Raw genomic sequence first — 22,607 nt, 5'->3', positions numbered from 1 at the left:
TACTTGTCACTTGTTCCTGTGAGGTAACATTCGTGTGCAACGATGACCCCGAGAGTGCGTTGATCTTCGATATTGTTTTTTTCTCATCGTTCTGGTGGACGTTAAAAACATATGTTCCGGCGTTCTAGTTTTAGGGTTGATGAGTTCGCTCTTTGAAGAGCGTCCGGCGGCGTCTTACCTGGATCAGAGCGGTTAGCAATGGATTTTCGGGAGATCATAAAATTGGCCTCGATTGTTTTGGCGTAGCGTTCTAAGTGTTTCCATCTTTAAAGCTTGTGGAATCTTGTCTCCCGTATGCAGGTCAACCGAGGGTCCAAGAATCTATAAGATGAAGATATTTACACCGGCTTCAAGTTCCAAGGTCCACGATCCAAGGATTAAGACAAATCAAAGATAACTCAATTTTATTGTCATCACCATCGTCAAATTATAGTAACAAGACCACCGAACATCAACCCCGGTGGTCAGGTATCACGCTAGTCATCTATCAGGTAGGAAAAGACGTCAAAGCCAGTCCTTACACTGACTCGGCAAGTCCAGTCAAGAACTCAGTGAGACCATAAGCACCAGGATCCGGCACCTTGCCAATCCATTCCGACTCGCCGCCCACATAAACAGAGCGACCGAGACTAGCCTTCATGCTCTTGGTGGACTCGGTACCCTGCTGAGCAGCCGCCGCGGCGACTCGGACATCGTGAGTCTCGAAGAGAGTATCACAGAAAGGAACGAGTGCATCCATCAAGGTGCGGTCACCAGGCTTTGCAGGTGTGTATTTTCCGAGGGCAGTCACGGAGTGCTTGAGAGCGTTGGCCCAAACCTCGGTGGAAGCCTGAAGGGCCGAACCCGTGTCCTGCTCGCGCAAGCCGTGGGCCAACGCGTTCAGGAATATCGCATAAATCGCGCCGGACGTACCGTCCATCACGTTCTCTACCACGTCCACGATCCGGCTCACGGTGACCACCACGTCATCGGTCAATGGCTTCTCGAGCAGAGCTTGAATGGCTTCGGCGCCGCGCTTCAAGCCCACACCGCAATCACCGTCACCGACGATCGTATCAAACCGGGTCACCTCGGGCTCAGCCTTGATCACGCTCGCCAGGCCGGCGCCGAGAACCTTCTTGATCACGGCAGGATCCACTATCGTAATTTTAGCAATGCGTCACTTGTTTCAAGTGCTGGGGCCAGACGTACATTTGAGGTTACTGGGGGCGCTTTCGGCCAAGTCAGAATTTTGAACTTGGGGATAGGTGTCGACCCGATTCTCCCAGACGGAAGTGGGAATTGGGGCAAACCAGCCTAGAGCCTCGGCCGGAGCATCAATGAGTTCAAGCATAGACTTGCCCGGGCCAAGGCCAGTATCAGCCAATCTCAAAAGCGAGATGCTGAAGCCCAGGCCATTCAGACTGGTCAGGAAAGTGCCCTGGATCACCCGGACAGGCTTGATCTTATAGTCTCGGACAAGTTGGCGGTGGACCTCGTCAAGGATCCCGGACAGCTCGAGAGGGCTGACACCGCCAAGGTTGTTGATCAACAGGACAAAGTCATCTCCGGACTTGCGGGAGACATAGGCACGGTCCGGGTCCGTCTCGTCAAGCATCTGGGTCAGCATGGTCGAGACGACCGTGACGAGCTCATTCTTGTCGCGATGCGAACCGGGCTCGTTATGAATACCCATGCCAATCTCAATCTGGTCCGGCGGGATAGTGTCCTCGGGCACTCCACGGCCGGGAATATGGACGTGCTCCAGAGAAGAGCCAATGGTGAGCATGTTATCGTTGACCAGCTGGGCCAGAGCATAGACTTCATCTAAAGAGCCACTGGATTCGTTCCATTAGCACGCATCATTCCTCTCAAGCAGACATAGCTAACAACTCACCCAGCTTCAGCCAAAGCACCAATTGACTTCAAGATCAGCACACCACCACTCAAACCACGACGACCAACCTTGCCGCTCTTCTTCCGCCCCACGCTTACATCGTCATTGATCGCAAAGAACTCCGTGCGGATACCCGCAGCACGGGACTTTTCCGTGGCCATACCGAAGTTGAGCACATCGCCGGTATAGTTGTTGGGAATGATCAAAACACCAGCCTCGGTGGGCACACGGTCAATTGCAGCTCGGCGAATCTGCTCCGCAGAGGGAGAAGCGAAAACAGTGCCGGCAACCGCAGCATCACAGAGACCCTGACCGACGTAGCCGGCAAATGCGGGCTCGTGGCCAGATCCACCACCGGTGACGATGGAGACTTTCTTAGCCTTGCGGGGCGCATCTGGACGGCGGAAAACGATCTTGTGCTCGGCGTCGAATGCAAGCGAGGGGTTGGTGAGAGTAATCGAATTCAGTGCGGTCATGACCAAATGGGTCGGATCGGTGAAGAAGTGCTTGGCTAGTCCGTGTCAGCAAGCGATTCTTAGCTATTCAAGAAATACATACTCTGCATTGTGAGTGACTTTTCGTTATACTTCTCTGTTCATGCTTTTTCTCTTCTCTCCAGAGTGTGAGATTCAGTTGGTGAATCTCGCTGGATATGGTGACAACAACGACTCTCAAATGATACGCCTGTTTGAATAACCAGAGAACCCCGAAATGCGCTTTGTGCAGGGTGGCGAGCTGCGGATCTACTTCGAGCGGCGAAGGCGGGGAAAAAAGTGGGGGATGGACGCAGACTGGGGATTCCGTTAGTTGAGAGCCATTGCGGATTCAATCGTCCTTTCTGCCTCTTGAGATTGAAGTTGGGCAGCATGGCAGATGTGAACGGTAACAGGGTTGCACCGATGGACTCGTTGGGAACCGGGAGTAAATGGACTGGAACTCACTTTGAAGCTGTCTCGAGGGTGAAGAAGCCGCAAAGTATTCCGCAGATGTGACCAAGAAATCACTACGAGCTCGGAAGGAGCTCTCTCTCTCGCTCTATATATACTCGGACATACCCAATGATTTCATGAATCCACAATTCGATTTCCGGAGCGCATATGAACCACAATTGCTCATCGTGCTGCCTCCTCGTTGGTCTAGCACGGGAGCAGCTCGGATTACCTTGTGCGGACATCCCGCCAGGCACAGTCTTATCGCCCGAGTGGCTACACACCGTCATTCACTCGAAGCAATTGAGTCCCCGCGCTATTCACGAGAAAGCAGCAAACGCTACCAACGGTCTCGATCACTACGAGAGATCGTGCACCCTACCGTCACGTTCTTCGCATTGCCGTTCTTCATTCACCCTCCCCTCGAACCGGCAACCTAAAGGCTGGGCGACAGGAAGTTTTGGCCAGAGCTACACAGCAAGGGTCAGGGCCTGGGCAAAAGTGGAGGCACGCATCATGGGACCTAGCAATTATGATGTGGGGGTTCAGCGCAGAATCCTCTAGCTTCCCGGCAATGGGGCTTCGTTTGAATCGACAATTGAACGTAAATTGGCATCAATTGACTTTGGACAATTATTCATCACTTTCCTATTATGTCTCAATGAGCCTAAACACCGGGTAAACCAGAGATCAATAATGCAAAAAGGACCACATCAGTAACTTGTACATCACCCCATTTCCCGGCGCCAAGCGGGCAATCCGGGGCTTGAACACGCTATGGGCCCGGAGCTGCCCCGACAATTCTTGGTCTTCCCGTAGTCCGTAGTGAACATATTTTGGGAAAATATTGGAAGCATATGTCTAGGTGGGCCAGGCTGGTGTTGATGGGGACTTCTCCATTGTCAAGTGCTTGGAAAGATGGAAAGCGTGGTTCAACTAGGACTAGGCTGTGGCGGTAATCACTACGAAGGTTGTGATCGCGCGGCAATTGCAGACACTCGCCTGAGGGGGTGAATCGGTAAATGCTGCTAGATACACTAGATCTATGCCACATAGCTGTACTTATTACCCTCGACACGTTCCATGTAGTCCTTCTCAATCAGTCTGCGGGAAGGCAAGGTCAGAAAAAAGAGCTCGCAAGATGCGTGAACAGAGAGACATACTTTTCGATATTGGTCTTAATGTCGGCCGGTTGGAGTGCGCCGCGGTGCTGGGTCGCCTTGATGACATCTGCAATGAGCTGAGGGTGCGTAATCGGCTCCTTGGTACCCTTCATGATCCGCACAATGGCCGCCTGCGTCTCGTAATGCCGGTCTGCCGCTACCCGCTCATGCGTTGTCTTGTTCTCCTCTTTGGTCTCCTTCAGCTGGATTTGATTGATCTTGATGCGCCGCTTTTCATCGGTAAAACCTGCATTCCACAAGAACTGATCTGTGGTGTTGACTTCTTTGCCCTTGGGGTTTTTGGTCAGGACTCGATACTTGGCGCAGGCGAGCGATTGCAGAGTGCGCTTCAACTCCGGATCCGCTGTCGATGGAAATTAGCTGTTGTTGGTTTGAAGCAGATCGGAAAAAAAAAAAACTTACAAAGCCCAACCGCTTCCTTGATGTCAGCATAGCTCATGCTGTCGCCCTCGGCAACATCATTGAATAACAGCAGCACGATGGCTTGGAAGGAGCTGACGACCAGATCTTTCGGGACCTTCTCCTTGGGGAAGCGAGCACGTAGTTGACAATGCGCTAACTGGTGCTTCCATTGAAGCTTGCGACCGGTGTGCTTTTTGCTGTAGAATTTCTCAAAGTCGCCGAGAGCCGATGCAACGATCGGTGGAATCGTCACCGGGACGTCCGGGTACGATGGCCACGCAGAAGCAGAGATTACGCTGACATGCAAATCAATCGACGACCGTCCTCTCATAATTTTATCCTCATTGAAAGCTGCCATCTCATCACGCGCCACATCCATGTCCTTGAACATCGATTCCAGATTGTGAGTGAAGCTTGAGCCGCATTCTGGGAGAGTTAGAACCATCACTATTGAAGGAGACATAATGATGCACCAACCTTTCTTGAGTCGCACGAGCATGCTCTTTTCCGCGTCGTCGTTGGCGCTTTTGCCCATTAATAAACGCCTAGCAAGGTCGTTCTTGTAAAATGCTTCAAACACCGCCTTTCCTTGCACAAATCGGAATAGATCGAGGACTTGGTCAAGTTGCCGGTCAATCTCGGCATCTTCATCCGCCATTGTAACGTCCTCCTGGCCGACCACGCCGGTGGTCATTACCTTCAACCCGCCTTTCAGCAGTCGATCGACGTGCTTGGCAATCATCTCACCAGTCTTCGTATTGTCCGTGCCACCGCTAGATTCGGACTTCTTTCCAATGTTCATAAACTTGGCAAAGGCCTCACGAAGAGCGTGGCTGAGGTCGTCATCTCGATCAAACGCTTCTGCCCAGGTAGCATCTAGCTGTTGTTTGAACTGGAGTAAGCGTACGACCATTTCTGATTCATTGGCTTCATCGAATACGATGCTGGACCCTTCTTCCACAATAAAGGTATTGAAAGCCGGTTTCAATTTGTTGGTCAAGCCTCTCCGGCTGAGAAGAGAGTAGAGCTGCTTCAAAGCGCTCTTATTACTTGATCGCATCAAGCCAAGGACATCATTCATTGCAAGAAGATCATCCTCCTGCTCAGAAACCAGAACTCGGTCCAGAAGCTCCGATAGCTTCTGCTTTGTGCTCTGGTTGAAAGAGAACAGCGCACAGCGCTCGATCTCACGCTCAATCAATCCGTGGCTATTGGCAACATACGATGCCAGGTCCCCTTCAGCCTCCTGCTGAGCCCAAGTAGCCACGAACTTTTCGGTTTCGTTTATGAACAAAGGCTCGAAATCATTATTGTAGACATCGAGGTTGTGAAAGAGATCGATAGAAGCCCGCAGTAACGCAGGATCAGGCATTCCACCTCCTTCCCCACCTCTGTCCGCGGTAATGAGATCACAGGCACCTTGTAATATCTTGGGCTTGAGGCTTCGATCGGCGAAAATGTAGGAGCGGAATTGGATTAATCCCATTTCCCGGATCACGGGAAATTCCTTGGAGTGCAGAAGAAAGGATTGATCGAGGTAATAAAATACCCAGCGAACAGTGACCTTTTCACATGTTAGTCCTCAATCGATGTTTCTGACAAATGACGAATGCCAGCCACTTACTAGTCGTGAATGCCACGCCGACCATGCTTCGATCACTGCCCGTAATGTATCAACATTGGTCCCGCCACCTGCTCTTTTCACCAGATTGTCTCGCAGGGTTCCAGCAACGTAGTCTTTGCACCTTTCTTGGACTTTCTTAGCCAGTAGGGCGGCCCGCTCTTGCCGACAGATGTTCTCGGCGCCCTTGTATAGTTCTTCCAAAGAGATATCCGGCTTCTTGCCCTCGAATATGGCCGACAGGGCCGCATCGAGCTGCGCCCAGATCTTGTCAAAATATGGCTCCTGGCTGACCCGAGGTCCGGTGCGCAGGTTCTTGACGACGAGCTTCTTGGCACCAGCTTGGGGACTGAAGTTATTCTGTCGCGCATTCGGGTTCGACGCCGGCTTCTTGATTGATGAGGGATTCATAGCTGGAATGCTTCGTCCAAAGGCAGCGCCGTTCTTGGGTGGCGAACCGGAGAAGTTATACATCTTGGTGGGCGAGACTGGGTGAGCCGAAGAGCGCGAGGGAGAGAGGGACAAACGGGACCGTTTGGAGACTGGGGAGGTAGTTGACGGCAGGCTATCCCGAGGGAGGTTCTTTGACAGAAGTTCAGAGATAGTCCTCTGGGACTGCGGCTGCGATGGCTCTCCGTGATCAGAAAGCTTCCTCTTGCCAATCGATTTGCGCTTACCGCTCCTCTCGGTGTCGCCGCTCGAGTGCTGCTGCATCTACCCGGTTCAGTCCGACTCTAGTTGATGAGCTCTTTGCGAAGGGTAAATGGCAAGTATTGATCGAGCATCACCACCAAGGCAGGGAAGGAAGGGCAGAGTCCGGGAGTTGTTGAGGGGAATTGACGTTGCTCTCCCTTGGAACTTGGCTCCGCACGGCGATAAGATAGGAGCTCCGGCCCTTCACGATTACTAGACAGAAGATGATGGAGACTGGGTCAACATTGGATATCCTTGGTTTCAATGGGCCATGATTTGCCTACATATTCAGTGAGACCTACATCTATGTGTTAAACCGCTGTGGGTAAGAGACTTCCAAAGCCCCCCTGACTTGAACGCTCAATATCCCGGAGACCACCGGAATATATATCCCACGTGTTTGGAACAAATGCGTGAAATAACCCACGTTTCTATCCAGCGATGTAAGCTCTACGATATCAGAACTTTGACACTGGTTGAAACGTTAAACCTTGCAAGGCTATAGCCTGGCCTGGAATGCATTCATGATAGAGACTGCCAATCGCTCAACCTCCCACAAGAAGCCTACACCCCGCATCTATGTTACACGCCATGCCACCCAAACGGACCCGAATCCAAAAGCTCATGAGAATAGCGTAGGCCGAGCGCTTTGCTGCAATTCCTGATCCTCGAACTATGCCAATGTCAGTGAGAACGACCTTATGAAAGCACGTGAGGAACACACACATCTAGGTAGTCGGTAGCGGCCACAAGAGCCATGAAAGACTTGACGAGCTCGCACAAGGTGCCCTGATGATCGGAGGGGGCGCTTCCTCCAATTTTTGCAAATCGCTTGAAGACTCCCACCATGCATGGCCGGTTCTCAGCGATGAAAGTAACTGTCTGAGCCTTAATCTGTTCATTGTGGGCCCCACGGGAGAAGACTGCCGAAACTATGACGCGAATCACGGACAGGAGAAGACCATAATACTTTCGAAGGGCATCGGGGTTATCAATATCTGTTCATGTCAGCAAAAGTATAGTAGCAGGATGAAATCGAAAGTGAGAACGGACCGATGCCAATATCCGGGTCAGCAGCGAAAAGCTGCGAGTCACGAACCGACTCGAAAAGACCAGATTTGAGAACTGAGATGGCTCCGTTCTTGGTCTGGCACAACTGTTGAAGGAGAGCGAGTAAAGACTCGTAGTATGCCAGCAAAACGATTGTGTCTGGAAGTAAAAAGGATCAGCAATGTGGAGACCGTGAACGGCAAGAGACGTAACATACCTGCTGCTTCGGCGTTTCGCAACTCGAGGGGCAGTGATCGGACTGCATCTAAGAACAGACTGAGATAGTTGGACTGTGAGATCGCCTCAGCCAGGACGCAGTCAGTCCGACTGTCCAGGATCGCAAGACAGTTTAACAGGAGCAGAGCCGCAGCTCGACACGTTTCTTGGCCAGTGTATGCATCATCACAGATGGTCTCAATGAGGCCAGGACCGGATGCCTTGACAACTCGCTGGCTATGACGTCGCAGGCCGTCGTGAGTCTCATTCGACGATGTAATGCGGGTGATGTAGAGCGAGCAAATGCTGTACAAGATTTCTCTCAGTTCCACGTTGCCAGTGGCCAGCGTGATACCACGAGAAGCGACTTGGAAAAGTTGATGAAGTTTCTCATCAATGACATCTCCACTGCGAGAAGCGGGGATTGTAGAGATATCGGAAGCGAGCTTGCCAACCAATGTCTCCGCCAACCGTGCCAATTCGATGGCTTCCGGCGAATCATTGTCAATTGCTGTTTCGATCTTGGGGAGAACCATTTGAATAGCGTGAAGGATGAAAGTTGGTCGGCTTGACTCATCAATGATCGAGCAGGTAATAACTGTAGTGATGAGCTCAGCCCATGATCGTAGGGCAAGGTATCGATTACGTTGAATTTGGCGGCTTTGGTTAGTGGCGATAAGGAAAATCTTCAAGTTCTCTGCCTCTACCAGGAACTGCTCCTCGTCCTGTGGGCGGAATGGGCCACTGGCCGATAGCTCCTGTCTCCGAATCTTTATTAACTCTTCGACCTCGGCACTACTGTAGAGGATCAAAGAGTCGCCTTCTTCCTTGGCACATGCCTCAACGGCAAGTTGATCCAGCAGAGCAAGCTCAGGTACAGGAATTTCGCGACCAACATCTAGATCCGCAAAGTCGAATAGATCAAACACAGAAGGGTTGTTAACAGAATCTCCATTACCCAGGATGGAATTTCCGAGCAAAGTTGACAGGACTTCCGTCTGAAGTGTTGGAGAGCCAGTCTTGGCCGCTGAGCGAATCTCGGTTGCAGCGTACGCAAATAAATGGCTGCGATAAAGTAGGAATTCCGACAGTGCCGAGGTAGCATCGCAGAACCAGAAATCGTTCGATGTGATTGACAAACCATTCCAAGCGGTGTTCGGACCCACGATGGGCTGTCCTGCAAACATATTCATTAGGAAACCCTGAGCACGCATTTCTCCGAGGGTGAAATAGGTCGCCAGCTTCGAGGACCAAAGATGCTTTAGAACCTCAAAAGCCATACGTTTGAGGTGCACAGTCCATGAAGTGATGCTACCACCAATCTCGTCGGGATATCTTTGCAAAAATTCAACAATGGCATGTAACAAAGACATTTGGTTCGCAAACAATCCCTCTGATGGGATATCGAGAATATTGCCGACACAGCTGAAGCCGAGAAGGAGATGAGCCACAGTAGGACGATCTGTGATCATTGAGAGACAGCTATTCAAAAGAGCCAGAAGGCTTTCCCGAATGACATAACCTGCTGCTTCCGCGCCGTACTCCAGCTCTCTCGGGTCTGGATCCATTTGTGAGACAAGAGAGCGGGACACACTGTCAACATCCACCTCACTGGCAAGTACCTCAACAATTTTGTTCGAGGATTGCCATTTGAGCAGTTCCGGCGATGACATCTTGTTCAACTTGCGAGAACTTGTGAGCTTCTCGAGCAACGCCATGGAGGTGACAGTCAGTTGCTCATGACCCGTTCCACAATATAAGCAAAGAGCGGGCACCAGTGTCAAGTTGTTTAGTACACTGTCTTCAAAAGAAGCAAGTGATGAGTTTGCAACGTTTGTTCTGTTGGACCCAGCATGGGCCTTAATCAAAGGCTTGACAACGTTGAAATATGTCGACTGAAGATCCATGATCAGATTCATCACCTCGATACTTCGAAGCAAGGTCAGGACCAGAACAGAGTCGGAAGGTGCTTGAGCAACCTCGGCGATATCCTGCTGGCTGATTGCAAACAGAGCCTTCAAGACATCCTCGTTGAAAAGCCACTCCATGACCCGAGCAAATGGATGCAGACGAACGTAGCCAACGAGGACTGATGCAGCCGGCGATAATTCTGCGAGGGAAGGTTGGCTAAGAACAGCGACAAGGTCTTCACTAAAACTTTTCAGACTCGCCAGAACGAATTCTAAACAGTTGTACGTCAGACGACGAGATTGATATTCATTGAGATCCTGGACCTTGCGAGACAAAGCATGGCCCAAAACGAAGTCGACATAAGGCTCGATACCAGGCATGCGATAAGTTGCTCCTAAGGTCTCCGGGAATGGCAGAGCCAAGTTGTTGCCTGCAATATCGGAAGCGGGCATGATCAGAGTGTTGATCAGGAGAATGAATGCATTAGATTGGTCAAAACTCTCCCCGATCTTCTGCAGAGTCTGCTGCTCGTGCCACACCATTTGTTGGGGAGACGGTGCTTTATTATTGCCCTGAACAGAAACCAGCGCACCAGACAGATACTGATCAATGGCGTTCCACATCTCGTTGCCGTGGGCGGATGTCTTGTCGGCCACCAAGGCTGAAAGCGCGGTAAACGTGGTGGCTCGGAGATGAGTGGGTATCGGCCCCTTGCACAGCGTCAAGAGATTTTCAACCACCTTGAAAGATTCATTTTGCAACATCCATTCCCTGATGGCCCCACTTTGTTTACAGAGATGCCCCATGAGGCGAAGATAGCAGGTCAGCATGACTGGACTCTCTGGCTCGCTCATATCGACTGGCTCTGGCTTTCGGCTGCGCATCATTCCTTGAGAGGCACTGCTTGTGGTAGATTTCTCAGCAGTGACACGGCCCGCATAGAGTTTGACTTCGGCAAACATCTGAGTCCAGTTCATTGTCGTCGAACGCTTTAGCTTGGACCCCATGAATTTGTCTTCCTCAGACAAAAATCTGTTTGCCGCTGCAGCATTTTCTTCACCTTCTGAGATAGAGCAGAGCATCTCACAAAAGGCACTAACTCTAGGGACAGTTTGACGCTTTGAAGCCCACTGAAGGAATCCGTAAAGATTTCCATCAGGATCGGCCCAGAATTCCTGCGCGGCTTCTTGTCGACGCTCGAAAGCGAAAGAAATGATCATCAAGAGTGATTCAAGATGAGTTCGAGCCTCTACCAGGCCGCGATGAACATTGGTTGTCAGACCGTCTCTCAGAGCAGTGATTTGCTCCAATCGTTGGGTGTCCTCTTCGGACTTGAGCTTGCGAACTGCGTCAGGCATGTTCGCAATGCATGATTCCACAAAGACCTCAAAGTTTTCCATTAAAAGCTCCTTCATGTAAAGGGCGCACGAGTTGGCCTCGGGTAAGGAGATGACGCTCTCTCTCAGAAGAAGCGCCACAAGCTCACTTCGCGCGGGATCAGCCCACTCTTCACTGTTCACACATGAACAAACAGCGAGCATGAAGTCAAGCGCACCGTCATCGAGTGCAGTCATAAATGACTTTGTTCGCTCGTCAGCCTCTTTCTCAAGATCGACACCGGGAATCGGGCCGTCATCGAAATACCATCCACTGTATACCGACAGCCACAGGGCAATGATGGCAGCATGGAAGGCTGGGAGCTTCCAAGTAAGACCATCTTTACCGGTGGTAATGACGGAATTCAAGTCCCTTGCTTCTTTCTGTGAACCATTGCCCTCCGGAGAACCATGCTGAACAAAGGAAGCAATTGTGACGGGAAGATAGTGCATCAACAAACCATCAAATCGCTCCATTTTCTTCAATTGGGTGATGAGTACCCGGAAATCTTCCTGACTTGTGTATGTGCCCTTAAACATGTAGAAGAGAATAGCGCCAAGTGACTCATGCTGTTGCTGCAGACTTTGTCGTTGATACTCGATGGCCTCCATGACGTCGCGGTCTCCTTCTTCCCCAACGATGGAGGCTTTCTGGACCTGATCGCCAAGAAGTGAGAGCCATTTCTCGATGTCTTCCATTGATTTGAGGCCCTTCCTTGCGAACTCCGATGCGTTTCGGAGAGGGCTGTCCTTGATTTCCAAAATATAGGCGAGAGTTTCTTGCATAATGCCTTGTGTGACCTCGCGTTCGACTTCGTAGGACTCGCGGAAGATAAGGCGCAAACACTCGAGAAGGAAATGACGACGTTCGTGGAATCGCATGATGGCGGTAATCACAGGAGGTCTGTCCAGCACCTGAGAATCTTCTTGAGCCGCGAGAAACATCATTGCAGCATCCAATTCGTTGAGATTGAGCGCGTCGGCCAGCTGTAACGCGCCCTGCTGGAAATCCTGATTGATCTCATATTCAACGTCCTCGACCGTAATCTTCCCTACATTATTATGTTCTAGGTCAGCGTGCTCCCTGTGCGCAATGAACAAAGCCGGAACAAATTTAGTAGATACGAACCCGAGAGGACCTTCTGGCGACTGTCGTTGGCCTTAGGGGGGTTTGTCTCAGGAGTTTTCGGAAGTCGTGAATATGGGTCTCCAATTCGATACAGAGCCGTTCGATGCTTGGAAAGGGAGAATCCGTGATGGCAGAGAGATCCTGATACAGGCCACGCAGACCTGCCAGGTTATCGTGCAGCTCTGCCATGTCGGCGCGGGGTGAGAGAAGTGAGAAGGCTAGCTTTAAGCTCTGTTTGTTCCAGAAAGGCGGAGCGCGATCAAAATTCCGGGCGGTCATCATCTGGGCAATACTGCCGCTCCACAAAACAACTGCGTCAACAACGATCAACGCGCGAATTTGCCGATTCAACATGGCTGATTGAAGTCTGATTTACGAATGGTTGGATTATCGTTGCCGTGGAAGGTCGACGACTTTCGCTCCGCTCACTCCAATGACGGAGATATTTCTTGACCGAGCACTCGGGCTTCTGGCATCAGAGAAGCAAAAAGATCGAAGTGATGGGCTCGCAGGTCGGTTGAGACTAGATTACTTGGGAAATCCAGACTAAGTGGACACATCAGACCTGAAACATATTCTGCAACAGAACAAACAGAGCTCTAAACTGTAAGATATTAACGCATCGATGAGGTTCAGCAGCTAACGTCTGACTGGGGGGTTTTTTTAGTTTGGATCTCAATGATAAAGCCTGCTTCAAGATTTTTGAGACGCTCTTCCGACTGGTCGCCTCTGAAAAATCCGGTTACGCCCGAGCCCAACGGTCGAACTCCAAGAGCCCTTCTACAACACGTCTATCAGCATGCGCGTCGGTCATTCGGATAGCGGTCGACACTTTCCTGCAAAACATCAGAATCAAGACCGTCCGTGCCGTCATTGAACACATTCTCGAGACCATACCGATCCCCGGGGAAGGCCTTTGGGAGCTCATGAGCGTGGACTATACCAAATGCCTGACATCTCTACTTCGCTACCCACCCCACACGGAGCATCTTGGAGATGCAGATTGGGAGAAGCTCATTGAGTTCTGCCTAACGGCATTGAGACTCCCAGTGGACGATGAGAGTCAATTTAGTATCCGCAGTGGATATCGATCCGCTGCCGAGGATACAAGCGATGGCCATTCGACTCCAGCAAGGATGACACCCGCTCCAGCAGCTAGAGAAAGATCCGTGGGCGATAGAACTGCCATCGGAGAGGTTGTAGAGTCTATCCAATTACTGACTGCAAGCCCAAGTGCCCCTACTCAGCTTGCTGCGGAGAACATCCTCCACGGGCTTGTAGAATATGTCAAATCCTCATCAACGGTGGCTGGAAATGCACACCAGCTTGCATTCAATAGCATCAATACAGTGGTGGCAAGGGTCATGTTTGATCAGTCTCAAATGGTTCAGTCAGCTCTTTTGCGCCTCATTCCGGTAATTCGACGCATATGGGTCACTAAGCTTCAAAGCTTGAAGGACGAACTACTCGTCACTTTGATGCACTGCACAGCTCTCCTCGCCGACGCAGCTCAAAAAGATCCTTCCGAGCCGCTGGAGCGCTCTATTGAGGGACTTATCAGCTCCCTGTTCTCAGAGTATGTGAGGCGTCCCGAGAAAGAGCTGTTGCAGGTCGATGATGTGGTATTCCACGAGGCAGCGGAGATGGAGAATCGACAGCTGTATGGACCTCGCTTGGGATACTCTCGATCTGAACACAATTGGTCTCTAATCTGGGTTATCGCAAGCTTCCTGAAGCTGTTGGAAGACATTTCAGCTCGTCCAAGAGACCCGGACTCACTTCGCGAGGCCTCGGGTAAAAGGCAGCGTTTACATTCTCGCATCGAGGATATCTTTCTAGACGCAATTTCAGCTATAGGAGCGCGGAAGATATGTGCCCTTCAGCTGGTTCCGTTTCTTGAACAAAGAATCGATTTGGAAAGAAAAGAATCTTTCATCCGGCGACTTACACCCAACATCATGGATGACAATGGCGCTGTTTCTTCTTGGACGATGATTGCATTGGCAAGGTTTGTCGAACATACTACTGAGGTTTCCCTTTCATTTTGAGCTAATTGATTGATCTGAGTAGCATTGCGACTGGTCCTGACTCGAAAGCGACTGCGTTTAAGGGCCATTGGCCGAGGGCTGTGGACCTCGCAGCCCGTGCATTCTCTTCTTCAGTCACATCTAGAGCCGCTTGCAAGCTCATGAGTGCAGTCATAGAAGCTGAACTACTGAATTATTCCACTTTGACCGAAATTACACGGTCCATGCTGTCTTCTGCAGGCCTGAACGGCCCCTCCGCAGTCTCAGACACCTCTCTGGGCCTTTGGGCACTGATAGCACGGAAGAGATCCCAAATATGCCCCGGATCAGCACAGAACGCTTCAAAGCAAATTTGTAGTTGGCTGAGGGAAGCTTGGACTATCGGTATCATCTTCTACTATCTCCCATTTGACGCTTCGAATCACTAATCATGAACTCTGCAGGCTCTGTTACTGATCGTTTCCAAACAGCTCAGGTAGCTCTCTATGCGCGCCCATTCGACTTGCTCAACCTCTTCATGGCCTGCACCAATCGATCTTTCAGTCCTCCTCGCCTTCAAGAGACAGGGCCTACAGGACCCGTAGCAAGGGCGTGGCTTTTCTTATATGAGAACCAAGGCCTATTAGAGTACCTTTTCAACATCACACCTGACCTCCGTAACTCCAATCCATGGAGCAGGGAAAGCTCATGGCGCCTTGAGTCTTCAACACGGCAAGACGCCGATGATCTGGTGATCATTGACTTGTTACGATTGAAGTCCGACATTTTTCTTCAAAACTGGAATTCATGCACAGAAAACAGATCGCTTCATGTTACTACAGACATCCTGCAAATTCTCACTTCTTTCTGTACTGTTTCTACTCTATTCGGGGCATGTCTCCCTCTGCAACTGGAACCACGGATGATAGAAATCCGCAAGAATTGCCTCCTCATATGGAATGGTATCTGTGAATTTTTTGCGGCCCACGGATCGCATTTGATACAACCTTGTCTTGAGACAATAATGCCATTCATTTCCTCGGCACCAAAGGCCTGTACCGTCGCGTGGACTGGAGTTTTGCCGCTCGCCGCTCCACTTGCCAAAGTGCTCGAGGGGTTTCGCAAGAATTCAAAACAAGACAGTACCGAAATACATGATTTGATGGATTCGGATGATCGGCTGACGGCTCAGGGCGATCAATTATCCACTGACCAGAGCATCATTTCTATGAATCGGGAATTCATTGCTCTATTTCGAGACACAGTCACTTTCCAGCGGTGTATCACTATTCAGCTTTCAATCTTGTTAAAAGTACAACCCGGGGCTGGCTCGCAGGTGAATTATTCTCCGGACATCATTGAGTACCTAACGAGCTTCAATGAAGCAGACCTTTTGTCAGCTAAGCACATATTACCCGATGTTTATCGCAGCATCTCGAGAATGGATCAGGAGGGTTTACTTTGTGTCCTGGAAGATCTGGGCGAACGATGTCTTCAGTCGTATGAAATGGAGCGATGTGAAGCTTCTCACGGCATCTGTATCAGCATGATGAGCGGGTTTGTTGCTTCTTGGACAGATGAACAAAATCGAATCCTGGGTGATTCAGCCATGGACTTATACAGTTGGTTCATGGAAGCCTTGCTGGCTAGAAAGAGAGCCTCACCGAGAACCTACATCGTCTTGTCCGAGCTCATTGAAGCTGTGCTTGATGCTCGCCCTTCATACGGCAGTGAACAATCGCTCCCATCGCCCCGTACGAGCCTATTCACAATCCTCCATGAAGGCGATATCCAGGTCAAGTTCAGCGTTGCGGGCTTCATACCTTCCTTGTTTCAACGGTTTCTGCTCAAGGACCATGATGCTATCTTCGACGATGTTCTGGGAAGTTTGCCTAGGGATCCGGATTGGGTTGAAGGCATTGCTCTTCGCCTTTTTGTCCTGTCCAAACTAGCATCTGACTGGCACACTCTACTTCGCAGGTGTATTTATCACATGTTCGAAACACCAGCTCAGGTGCCAGCCTCTCTCGAATACGCTCAAAAGTGCATGAGATCCGTGTCGAACGCGCTTGGCTTGCGAGACGCGACTGAATTATTTCGACTTTTCGCGTCTCAAATACTCTACACTTGGACGGAAACACAGACGGTTACTTCAATGCCATTCAGTATCTTTGAATATGAGAATCTCAAAGAACTGCTGCTCGACGTGAAGGACGAGGTCGTTGGGCAAATCATGATGCGGGCCAAAGAGTCGGAACTGCAGGAACTTGCAAGTTATCTCCAAATCCCTTTTGCTGAACTTCTGGAAACGTCGTTCCACAAAGCAGAGGCCTATTGTATCGCGCGGGACATCACCACCCCACCTGAACCAGGTAGCCAGCCCAAAGGCGTGGAGGTTCGGATGAGAAAGCTACTGGGTGCCGACAGTTTTATGAAACATGCTGAGATGCGCTTCCCTGAAATCATAGCTATATTCTTCAAATCCCTGGATCGTCATGATCAGGTTGAAAGAGCATTTTCAAAACGGCCAAATTTTCAATATGCATTGATCATTCATAAAAAAATCGTTGGCAAAGGCGCGGCTCAAAGTTCGTTGCCAGCGAATCAGCAGCCCTCATTCAGGGCCCGCTACCTCCTGGATGAGCTGGATTTCCTTTGCAAACGAGTAGGATTTGAATTGGAATCAATCTGGACTCCTGTACTAGCATCATTTGTTAGTCGGTCGCTACTGGAAACTATACATCCGGCCTTGGGATCTCTTCACACGTGTTCCGCTATTCGGAAAATCAGAATTTTGGTCTGCTTGTGTGGCCCTGTGATGCTGGAGGGCTATCCTTTCGAGATGCTGCTTCATGCTCTTCGCCCATTCTTGAGCGATATTCACTGCTCGGAAGATGCCTTGGGAATTTTCTGGTACTTGTTAGAGGCCGGCAAGGGGTACTTGATGGGTAAGCCCGAGTTGGTGGCAGGAATCTGTATTACGACTTTCTTGACGCTTCGCAAGTTTTATTCGTCATCCCTGTCAAGCACCACGCAACACAGCCAATTCGAGTCGGCCCTTACAAATGCGGAAAAATTTCATCCGTGGCTCTGTCAATTTGCTGAAGAATGCCGTAGTTCAGACTGGGATCACGAAACCCAGGAGCCCTACTCTCGAATGTTGAACCTTGCTGAAGACTTGTCAGCACCCGATCGGCCAAGAAGTGGTCCAAGCGAGAAGGACTTGGTCCTTGAAGTGCTTGAAGACCAAGCCGCTAAAGTCCCTTTGCTTCAGAAGCCGATAGCGGATCTTGTGCTCTCGTTACTATGTCCCGAGTTCAAACAAGTCAAGGATGACGCCGTCAGGTCCTCTGACAAGGCTCTTGACGCGGATTTTCTCACCGTGTCGTTGTGGCGTACCCTGCATAAGTTCAACGGCGGACTCGAGTACCGCTTATGGGCTGCTAGAGTCATCGGGCGCTCCTTTGCGTCGTCGGGCAAGATTAACGAAAGTTTGCTTCGAGAGCAGGACCTTTGGCTTTTCAACGATCCAGTTTCAATTGCACCATATGATGCGTTTTGTTTCTCCAAGACCAAGATTCTACAAGTGCTGTGTGACAAACTGCAAATTCAAGATCATCTTGAGACAGGTCTCATCGAACGCACTTTGCAAGTCGTTCTCAGCAACATCACCGATTTCCCAGACGTCCAAGGCTGTGCTGAGATCATCCCTGAATCAATATTACCTGCTTTTATTTGGAATCCCTATGCCTGCCCTCAGATCCCACTCTCAGCAACCGAACTTGAACTGTTCAAAAAGTCCAAATTGGATGCGTCTGGCTTGCCCGTTACTGAATGGGCTCGTGGGGTTTCTCTATCCTTGTCCAGTGCTAACCTGGATGATCCTGTTCTTGGTCCATTGCGCAAGGTTCTTGCTGTCATTCCAGATCTGGCTGTACAGATGCTTCCCTACATAGTTCATGACGCTTTGTTAGTTGAGAGCGACAAGAATGGGCCGATTCGTCAATCAGTTTCTAATCTCTTCAAGAGAATCCTCTCCGAAGCCAATGAAGAGACGATTGCACATGCTCAGCTTGTCATCAGCTGCATCTTGTATCTGCGCAATCAGCCCATGCGGGAGGAATCTACCATCGTGGACCGTGACCGATGGCTCGATATCGACTACGGAGAAGCATCTTCAGCCGCACATCGCTGCGGCCTACAGAAAACCTCGCTTCTTTTCCTCGAGATAGAGGCCTCCAGAATCGTTTCAGGGTCTCGTCGCTCATCTGTTGCAAAATACGAGCCACCCATAGAGCTGCTCCATGATATTTTCAAGAATATTGATGACCCAGATCTTTTCTACGGCATTCAACAAAGCTCATCTCTGATTACGGTGATGGAAAGGCTGGAGTACGAGAGCTCTGGCTTCAAGAATCTTCTTTTTCAAAGCGCCCAATATGACAGTGAGGTCCAATTATACGAAAGAGCGAATCCATACGAAGTACTGAAAGCTCTAAACTCGACGAATTTGCGAGGAATTGCCAATACGATGCGATCCGCTGCAGGAATTTCTGGTGAAACGCCTCTTTCCTTTGATAGCACCTTGCAAGCGGCGACAAGTCTTCAACAGTGGGAGGTTCCCGTGTCGCCGTCGAGTTCCTCACCGTCAGCAACAGTCTTTCGTGTGTTCCAAAGCTTAGCTTCATCATCTTCCCTGTCGGAAGTCAATCACTGTATCGATGAATGCTTGCTTAGCACTCTCAACAGTGTGGTCGAGACCGGTCAGTCAGCAATCAAGCTACGAACTTCCATGCGAGCATTGGGAATCATGACTGAAATAAGAGATATCCTCGACTCATCATCGCCCGAGGCAATGCAAGAAGCCTGGGAGACTATCACAGCAAGGAGCAGTTGGCTAAAGACTGAGAGGTATGCACCAATCGCATTGTCTTCGTGTTTGACGCGGATACTGATCAATGTAGTTATCATGAAGTTGGCGATATCCTCAGCTGGCACGAGGCTCTGTTCTCCTCCATTAGGAAACATGACTTCCTGAGATCGAAGCCAGGACTGAGCGCCGGTGAATCGCGACTTCTAGAAGCCAATGTCTTCCGGCAATCGCTGGAGATTACGAGGAATCATGGTGTCTCTCAGGCATCGCTCAAATCTGCAATAACACTGTCAAAGCTCGCTGAATCGTGCGCAGAGCTCGGTGTGGATATTGAAGGGGCAGCAAAATTTGACCTTGCCAATGTTCTCTGGGACCAAGGCGAAATGACAGCCTCGATTCGTATGCTACAGCACCTCAAAGGACAGGGTGACTTGCACAGACAAGCGATCCCCATCAGTCGTGCCGAGCTACTCGTTACTTTGGTAAGCCAGGAAATATGTTTAATCGTGTTCTATTGACTGACATTCTGCTCTTCAGGGTGATCATGTGGCCGAAGCACGTCTAGAAAAACCCGAATCGATCCTTCAAGACTACCTGTACCCGGCGGTCAAGGAGCTAAAGGGGACTGGCAAGGGAGAAGAGGCCGGAAGAGTCTACCATGGGTTTGCCACATTTTGTGATCAGCAACTTCTAAACCCAGATGGACTTGAAGATTTCAAACGAGTTGAACAGCTGCGAGACCGAAAAGAAAAAGAAATGCAGGGTTTAGAAGATATGATGAAGACTGCCGAGGGCCGAGAAAGAGAATCTTTGAAAATTTTTCGCGCCAAAACCAAGCAGTGGTTTGATCTTGACGATCGCGAATATCAACGTTTGCTCCGGAGTCGGGAAGCCTTTCTGCAGCAATGTCTTGAAAATTATCTACTGGCTCTGAGGGAGAGTGATGCTTACAACAATGATGCTCTGCGATTTTGCGCGCTCTGGCTTGATAAATCAGACAGCAACACCGCAAATATGGCCGTCAAGCGATATCTGAGTGAAGTGCCCAGTCGGAAATTTGCGCCTCTGATGAACCAGCTCTCCTCGCGTCTGCTAGATGTCTCAGATGAGTTCCAGTCGCTACTTACAGGGTTAGTATTCAAGATTTGTGCGGAGCATCCGTTCCATGGCATGTATCAAATATTTGCCAGCAGCAAGTCCAAAGGAGGCAAAGATCCTTCTTCTCATTCTCGATTCAGAGCTGCCAATAAGCTCGTTGACAAGTTGAAGAACGACAAGGAAATAGGGGCCACCTGGATTGCAGTTCACAATATGAACATCACATTCGTCCGCTTCGCGATCGATAAGCCGGACAGCAAATACAAGACGGGCGCAAAGATCCCCTTGAAAAAGCTTTCGACAGGAAATCGTCTTTCAAAAGACGTAGAAACTTACAAGCTTCCTCCGCCGACCATGAAAATTGACCTGCGCGTTGATTGTGACTACAGTGAAGTCCCCCTCGATCCAAAAGTTCCTTTCCGAATTTACAATCGCTTCGGGTGTGAGCGCTCCCAAAATTGTGACTTGCATTGCCACCAATGGCGAGCGCTATAAACAGCTGGTAGGTCATTCTCCTCTGCTGAAAGAGACGGGACGTTGCTTATACGTCTATAGTACAAAGGAGGAAATGACGATCTACGCCAGGACGCAATCATGGAGCAAGTCTTTGAGCAAGTCAGCAGTCTTCTTAAAGATCATCAACCTACACGACAGCGAAAGCTAGGGATCAGAACGTATAAAGTTCTTCCCTTGACTCTCAATGCCGGAATCATTGAATTCGTACCAAACACCATTCCTCTTCACGACTATCTGATGCCGGCACACCAACGATACTTCCCCAAGGATATGAAGCCAAATGCCTGCAGAAAGCACATCGCTGATGTGCAGACCAGATCGTTCGAGCAACGAGTCAGGACCTATCGCCAGGTGACTGAGCATTTCCATCCTGTGATGAGGTATTTCTTCATGGAGAAGTTCAACAATCCAGACGATTGGTTTAGCAAAAGATTGTCATACACCCGCAGTACCGCAGCAATTTCCATACTCGGCCATGTGCTCGGCTTGGGTGATCGACATGGACACAATATCTTGCTGGATGAAAGAACTGGGGAAGTTGTGCACATTGATCTCGGTGTTGCCTTTGAGCAGGGTCGCATCCTGCCGATTCCAGAAGTAGTGCCTTTCAGACTCACGCGAGACCTAGTTGACGGCTTCGGAATTACGAAGACCGAGGGCGTGTTCCGCCGCTGTTGCGAGTTCACATTGGAGGCACTTCGACAAGAGTCGTACAGTATCATGACTATCCTTGACGTGCTCCGTTACGATCCGCTGTACAGCTGGACCGTTTCTCCCTGAGAATGAAGAAGATGCAAGACAACCAGGGAACGAGCGAAGGGCCGCCCGTTTTGCCTGGAGCAGCCGACAAGTCCTCAACGAACGAACCTAGCGAGGCTGATCGAGCTTTGACGGTGGTAGCTAAGAAGTTAAGCAAGACGCTGAGTGTCACTGCTACTGTCAACGAGTTGATTCAGCAGGCAACTGACGAGAAGAACCTTGCTGTTCTGTATTGTGGTATGTATTCTCGATCAACGTTGAATTGTGCTAGTGATCTAATATTGTCACAGGTTGGGCAGCTTATGCATAACGGAAGTTTACTTGGCCTTTTTTTTCATGTAAGTCTTGCATTAATGCACATATGAGGGGTTCCATGTGTCTTGTGCATCACTGCCATTCTTCAGGCGGGGTGACCATGATGAGCGCCACCACTGTAGAATTACACGGGCTCGATAGACATAATTCTCGCTTGTACTTTCCCTTGAGTCCTACACTGGCGCTTACATTCATTAACGCCAAGACGGCTCGGGTCTATCCCACTAGCCGACGCAGCCATTTAAGGGGCTACGCCGCTCTTCCCACAGAGGAAGGGATAGCTCGGTCATATTTCGAGAAAAGTAGACACAATGATGGTTCTCATTGTAGACCAATAATGACATGATATCCATCAACATGCTTGTCGGATAGTTTGTTCTATTGGAGCCTGCTCACTGGTTCCCTCAGAACTTCTACACACGTACTTAGGTAAAAACCCCCGGCTCTAGCGAGCGTGGCTCTGGAAAACACTGCGCCTTCATTCCGTGAAAGTGGAGCCAATTGAATTATATTTAGATTCCTCACTAGATTAGGTGCAAGAGTAAAGGTGGCTCTCTTGAAACATGAGTCACGCTATTTGATTGTGTACTCGGGGAATTTAGCCTTGGCACTTGAAGTATATAGGAAACCCCTATGCATCAACTGCACAGCCC

At 50.0% G+C, this 22,607-nt stretch overlaps 4 protein-coding genes across 4 annotated transcripts; 1 reads left to right on the top strand and 3 right to left on the bottom strand.

Annotated features, from left to right (window-relative positions):
- Positions 1-517: 517 nt before the first annotated feature.
- Positions 518-2,441, bottom strand: N7477_003718 (uncharacterized protein; the record flags this gene model as incomplete). The annotated part of the gene is made up of 4 exons (XM_056965381.1): positions 518-1,137; positions 1,192-1,817; positions 1,877-2,387; positions 2,435-2,441. 4 exons carry the CDS (start codon positions 2,439-2,441, stop codon positions 518-520), a joined length of 1,764 nt encoding a protein of 587 aa, XP_056825334.1.
- A 1,407-nt stretch (positions 2,442-3,848) lies between these two features.
- Positions 3,849-6,726, bottom strand: N7477_003717 (cullin family protein; the record flags this gene model as incomplete). Its single annotated transcript, XM_056965380.1, has 5 exons — positions 3,849-3,909; positions 3,969-4,332; positions 4,392-4,817; positions 4,869-5,955; positions 6,016-6,726. The coding sequence occupies 5 exons, from the start codon at positions 6,724-6,726 to the stop codon at positions 3,849-3,851; spliced, it is 2,649 nt and encodes an 882-aa protein (XP_056825333.1).
- Positions 6,727-7,327: 601 nt separating this feature from the next.
- Positions 7,328-12,741, bottom strand: N7477_003716 (nuclear pore complex Nup192/Nup205 family protein; the record flags this gene model as incomplete). The annotated part of the gene is made up of 5 exons (XM_056965379.1): positions 7,328-7,378; positions 7,432-7,703; positions 7,759-7,914; positions 7,973-12,305; positions 12,388-12,741. The coding sequence occupies 5 exons, from the start codon at positions 12,739-12,741 to the stop codon at positions 7,328-7,330; spliced, it is 5,166 nt and encodes a 1,721-aa protein (XP_056825332.1).
- Positions 12,742-12,820: 79 nt separating this feature from the next.
- atmA (DNA-binding protein kinase TEL1) lies at positions 12,821-21,949 on the top strand (the record flags this gene model as incomplete). Its single annotated transcript, XM_056965378.1, has 11 exons — positions 12,821-12,899; positions 12,951-12,993; positions 13,055-14,395; positions 14,458-14,798; positions 14,858-19,304; positions 19,358-19,748; positions 19,804-20,674; positions 20,754-20,866; positions 20,920-21,615; positions 21,669-21,876; positions 21,930-21,949. 11 exons carry the CDS (start codon positions 12,821-12,823, stop codon positions 21,947-21,949), a joined length of 8,550 nt encoding a protein of 2,849 aa, XP_056825331.1.
- Between the last annotated feature and the right edge of the window lie 658 nt (positions 21,950-22,607).

Source organism: Penicillium maclennaniae (assembly GCF_028827695.1).
Source record: "Penicillium maclennaniae strain IBT 15551 chromosome Unknown utg000003l:1.0-5670915.0:1.0-5674809.0, whole genome shotgun sequence".
Taxonomy (NCBI): domain Eukaryota; kingdom Fungi; phylum Ascomycota; class Eurotiomycetes; order Eurotiales; family Aspergillaceae; genus Penicillium; species Penicillium maclennaniae.
The sequence above is the reverse complement of the archived record's forward strand: the minus strand, read 5'-3'. Positions and strand labels throughout refer to the sequence as shown.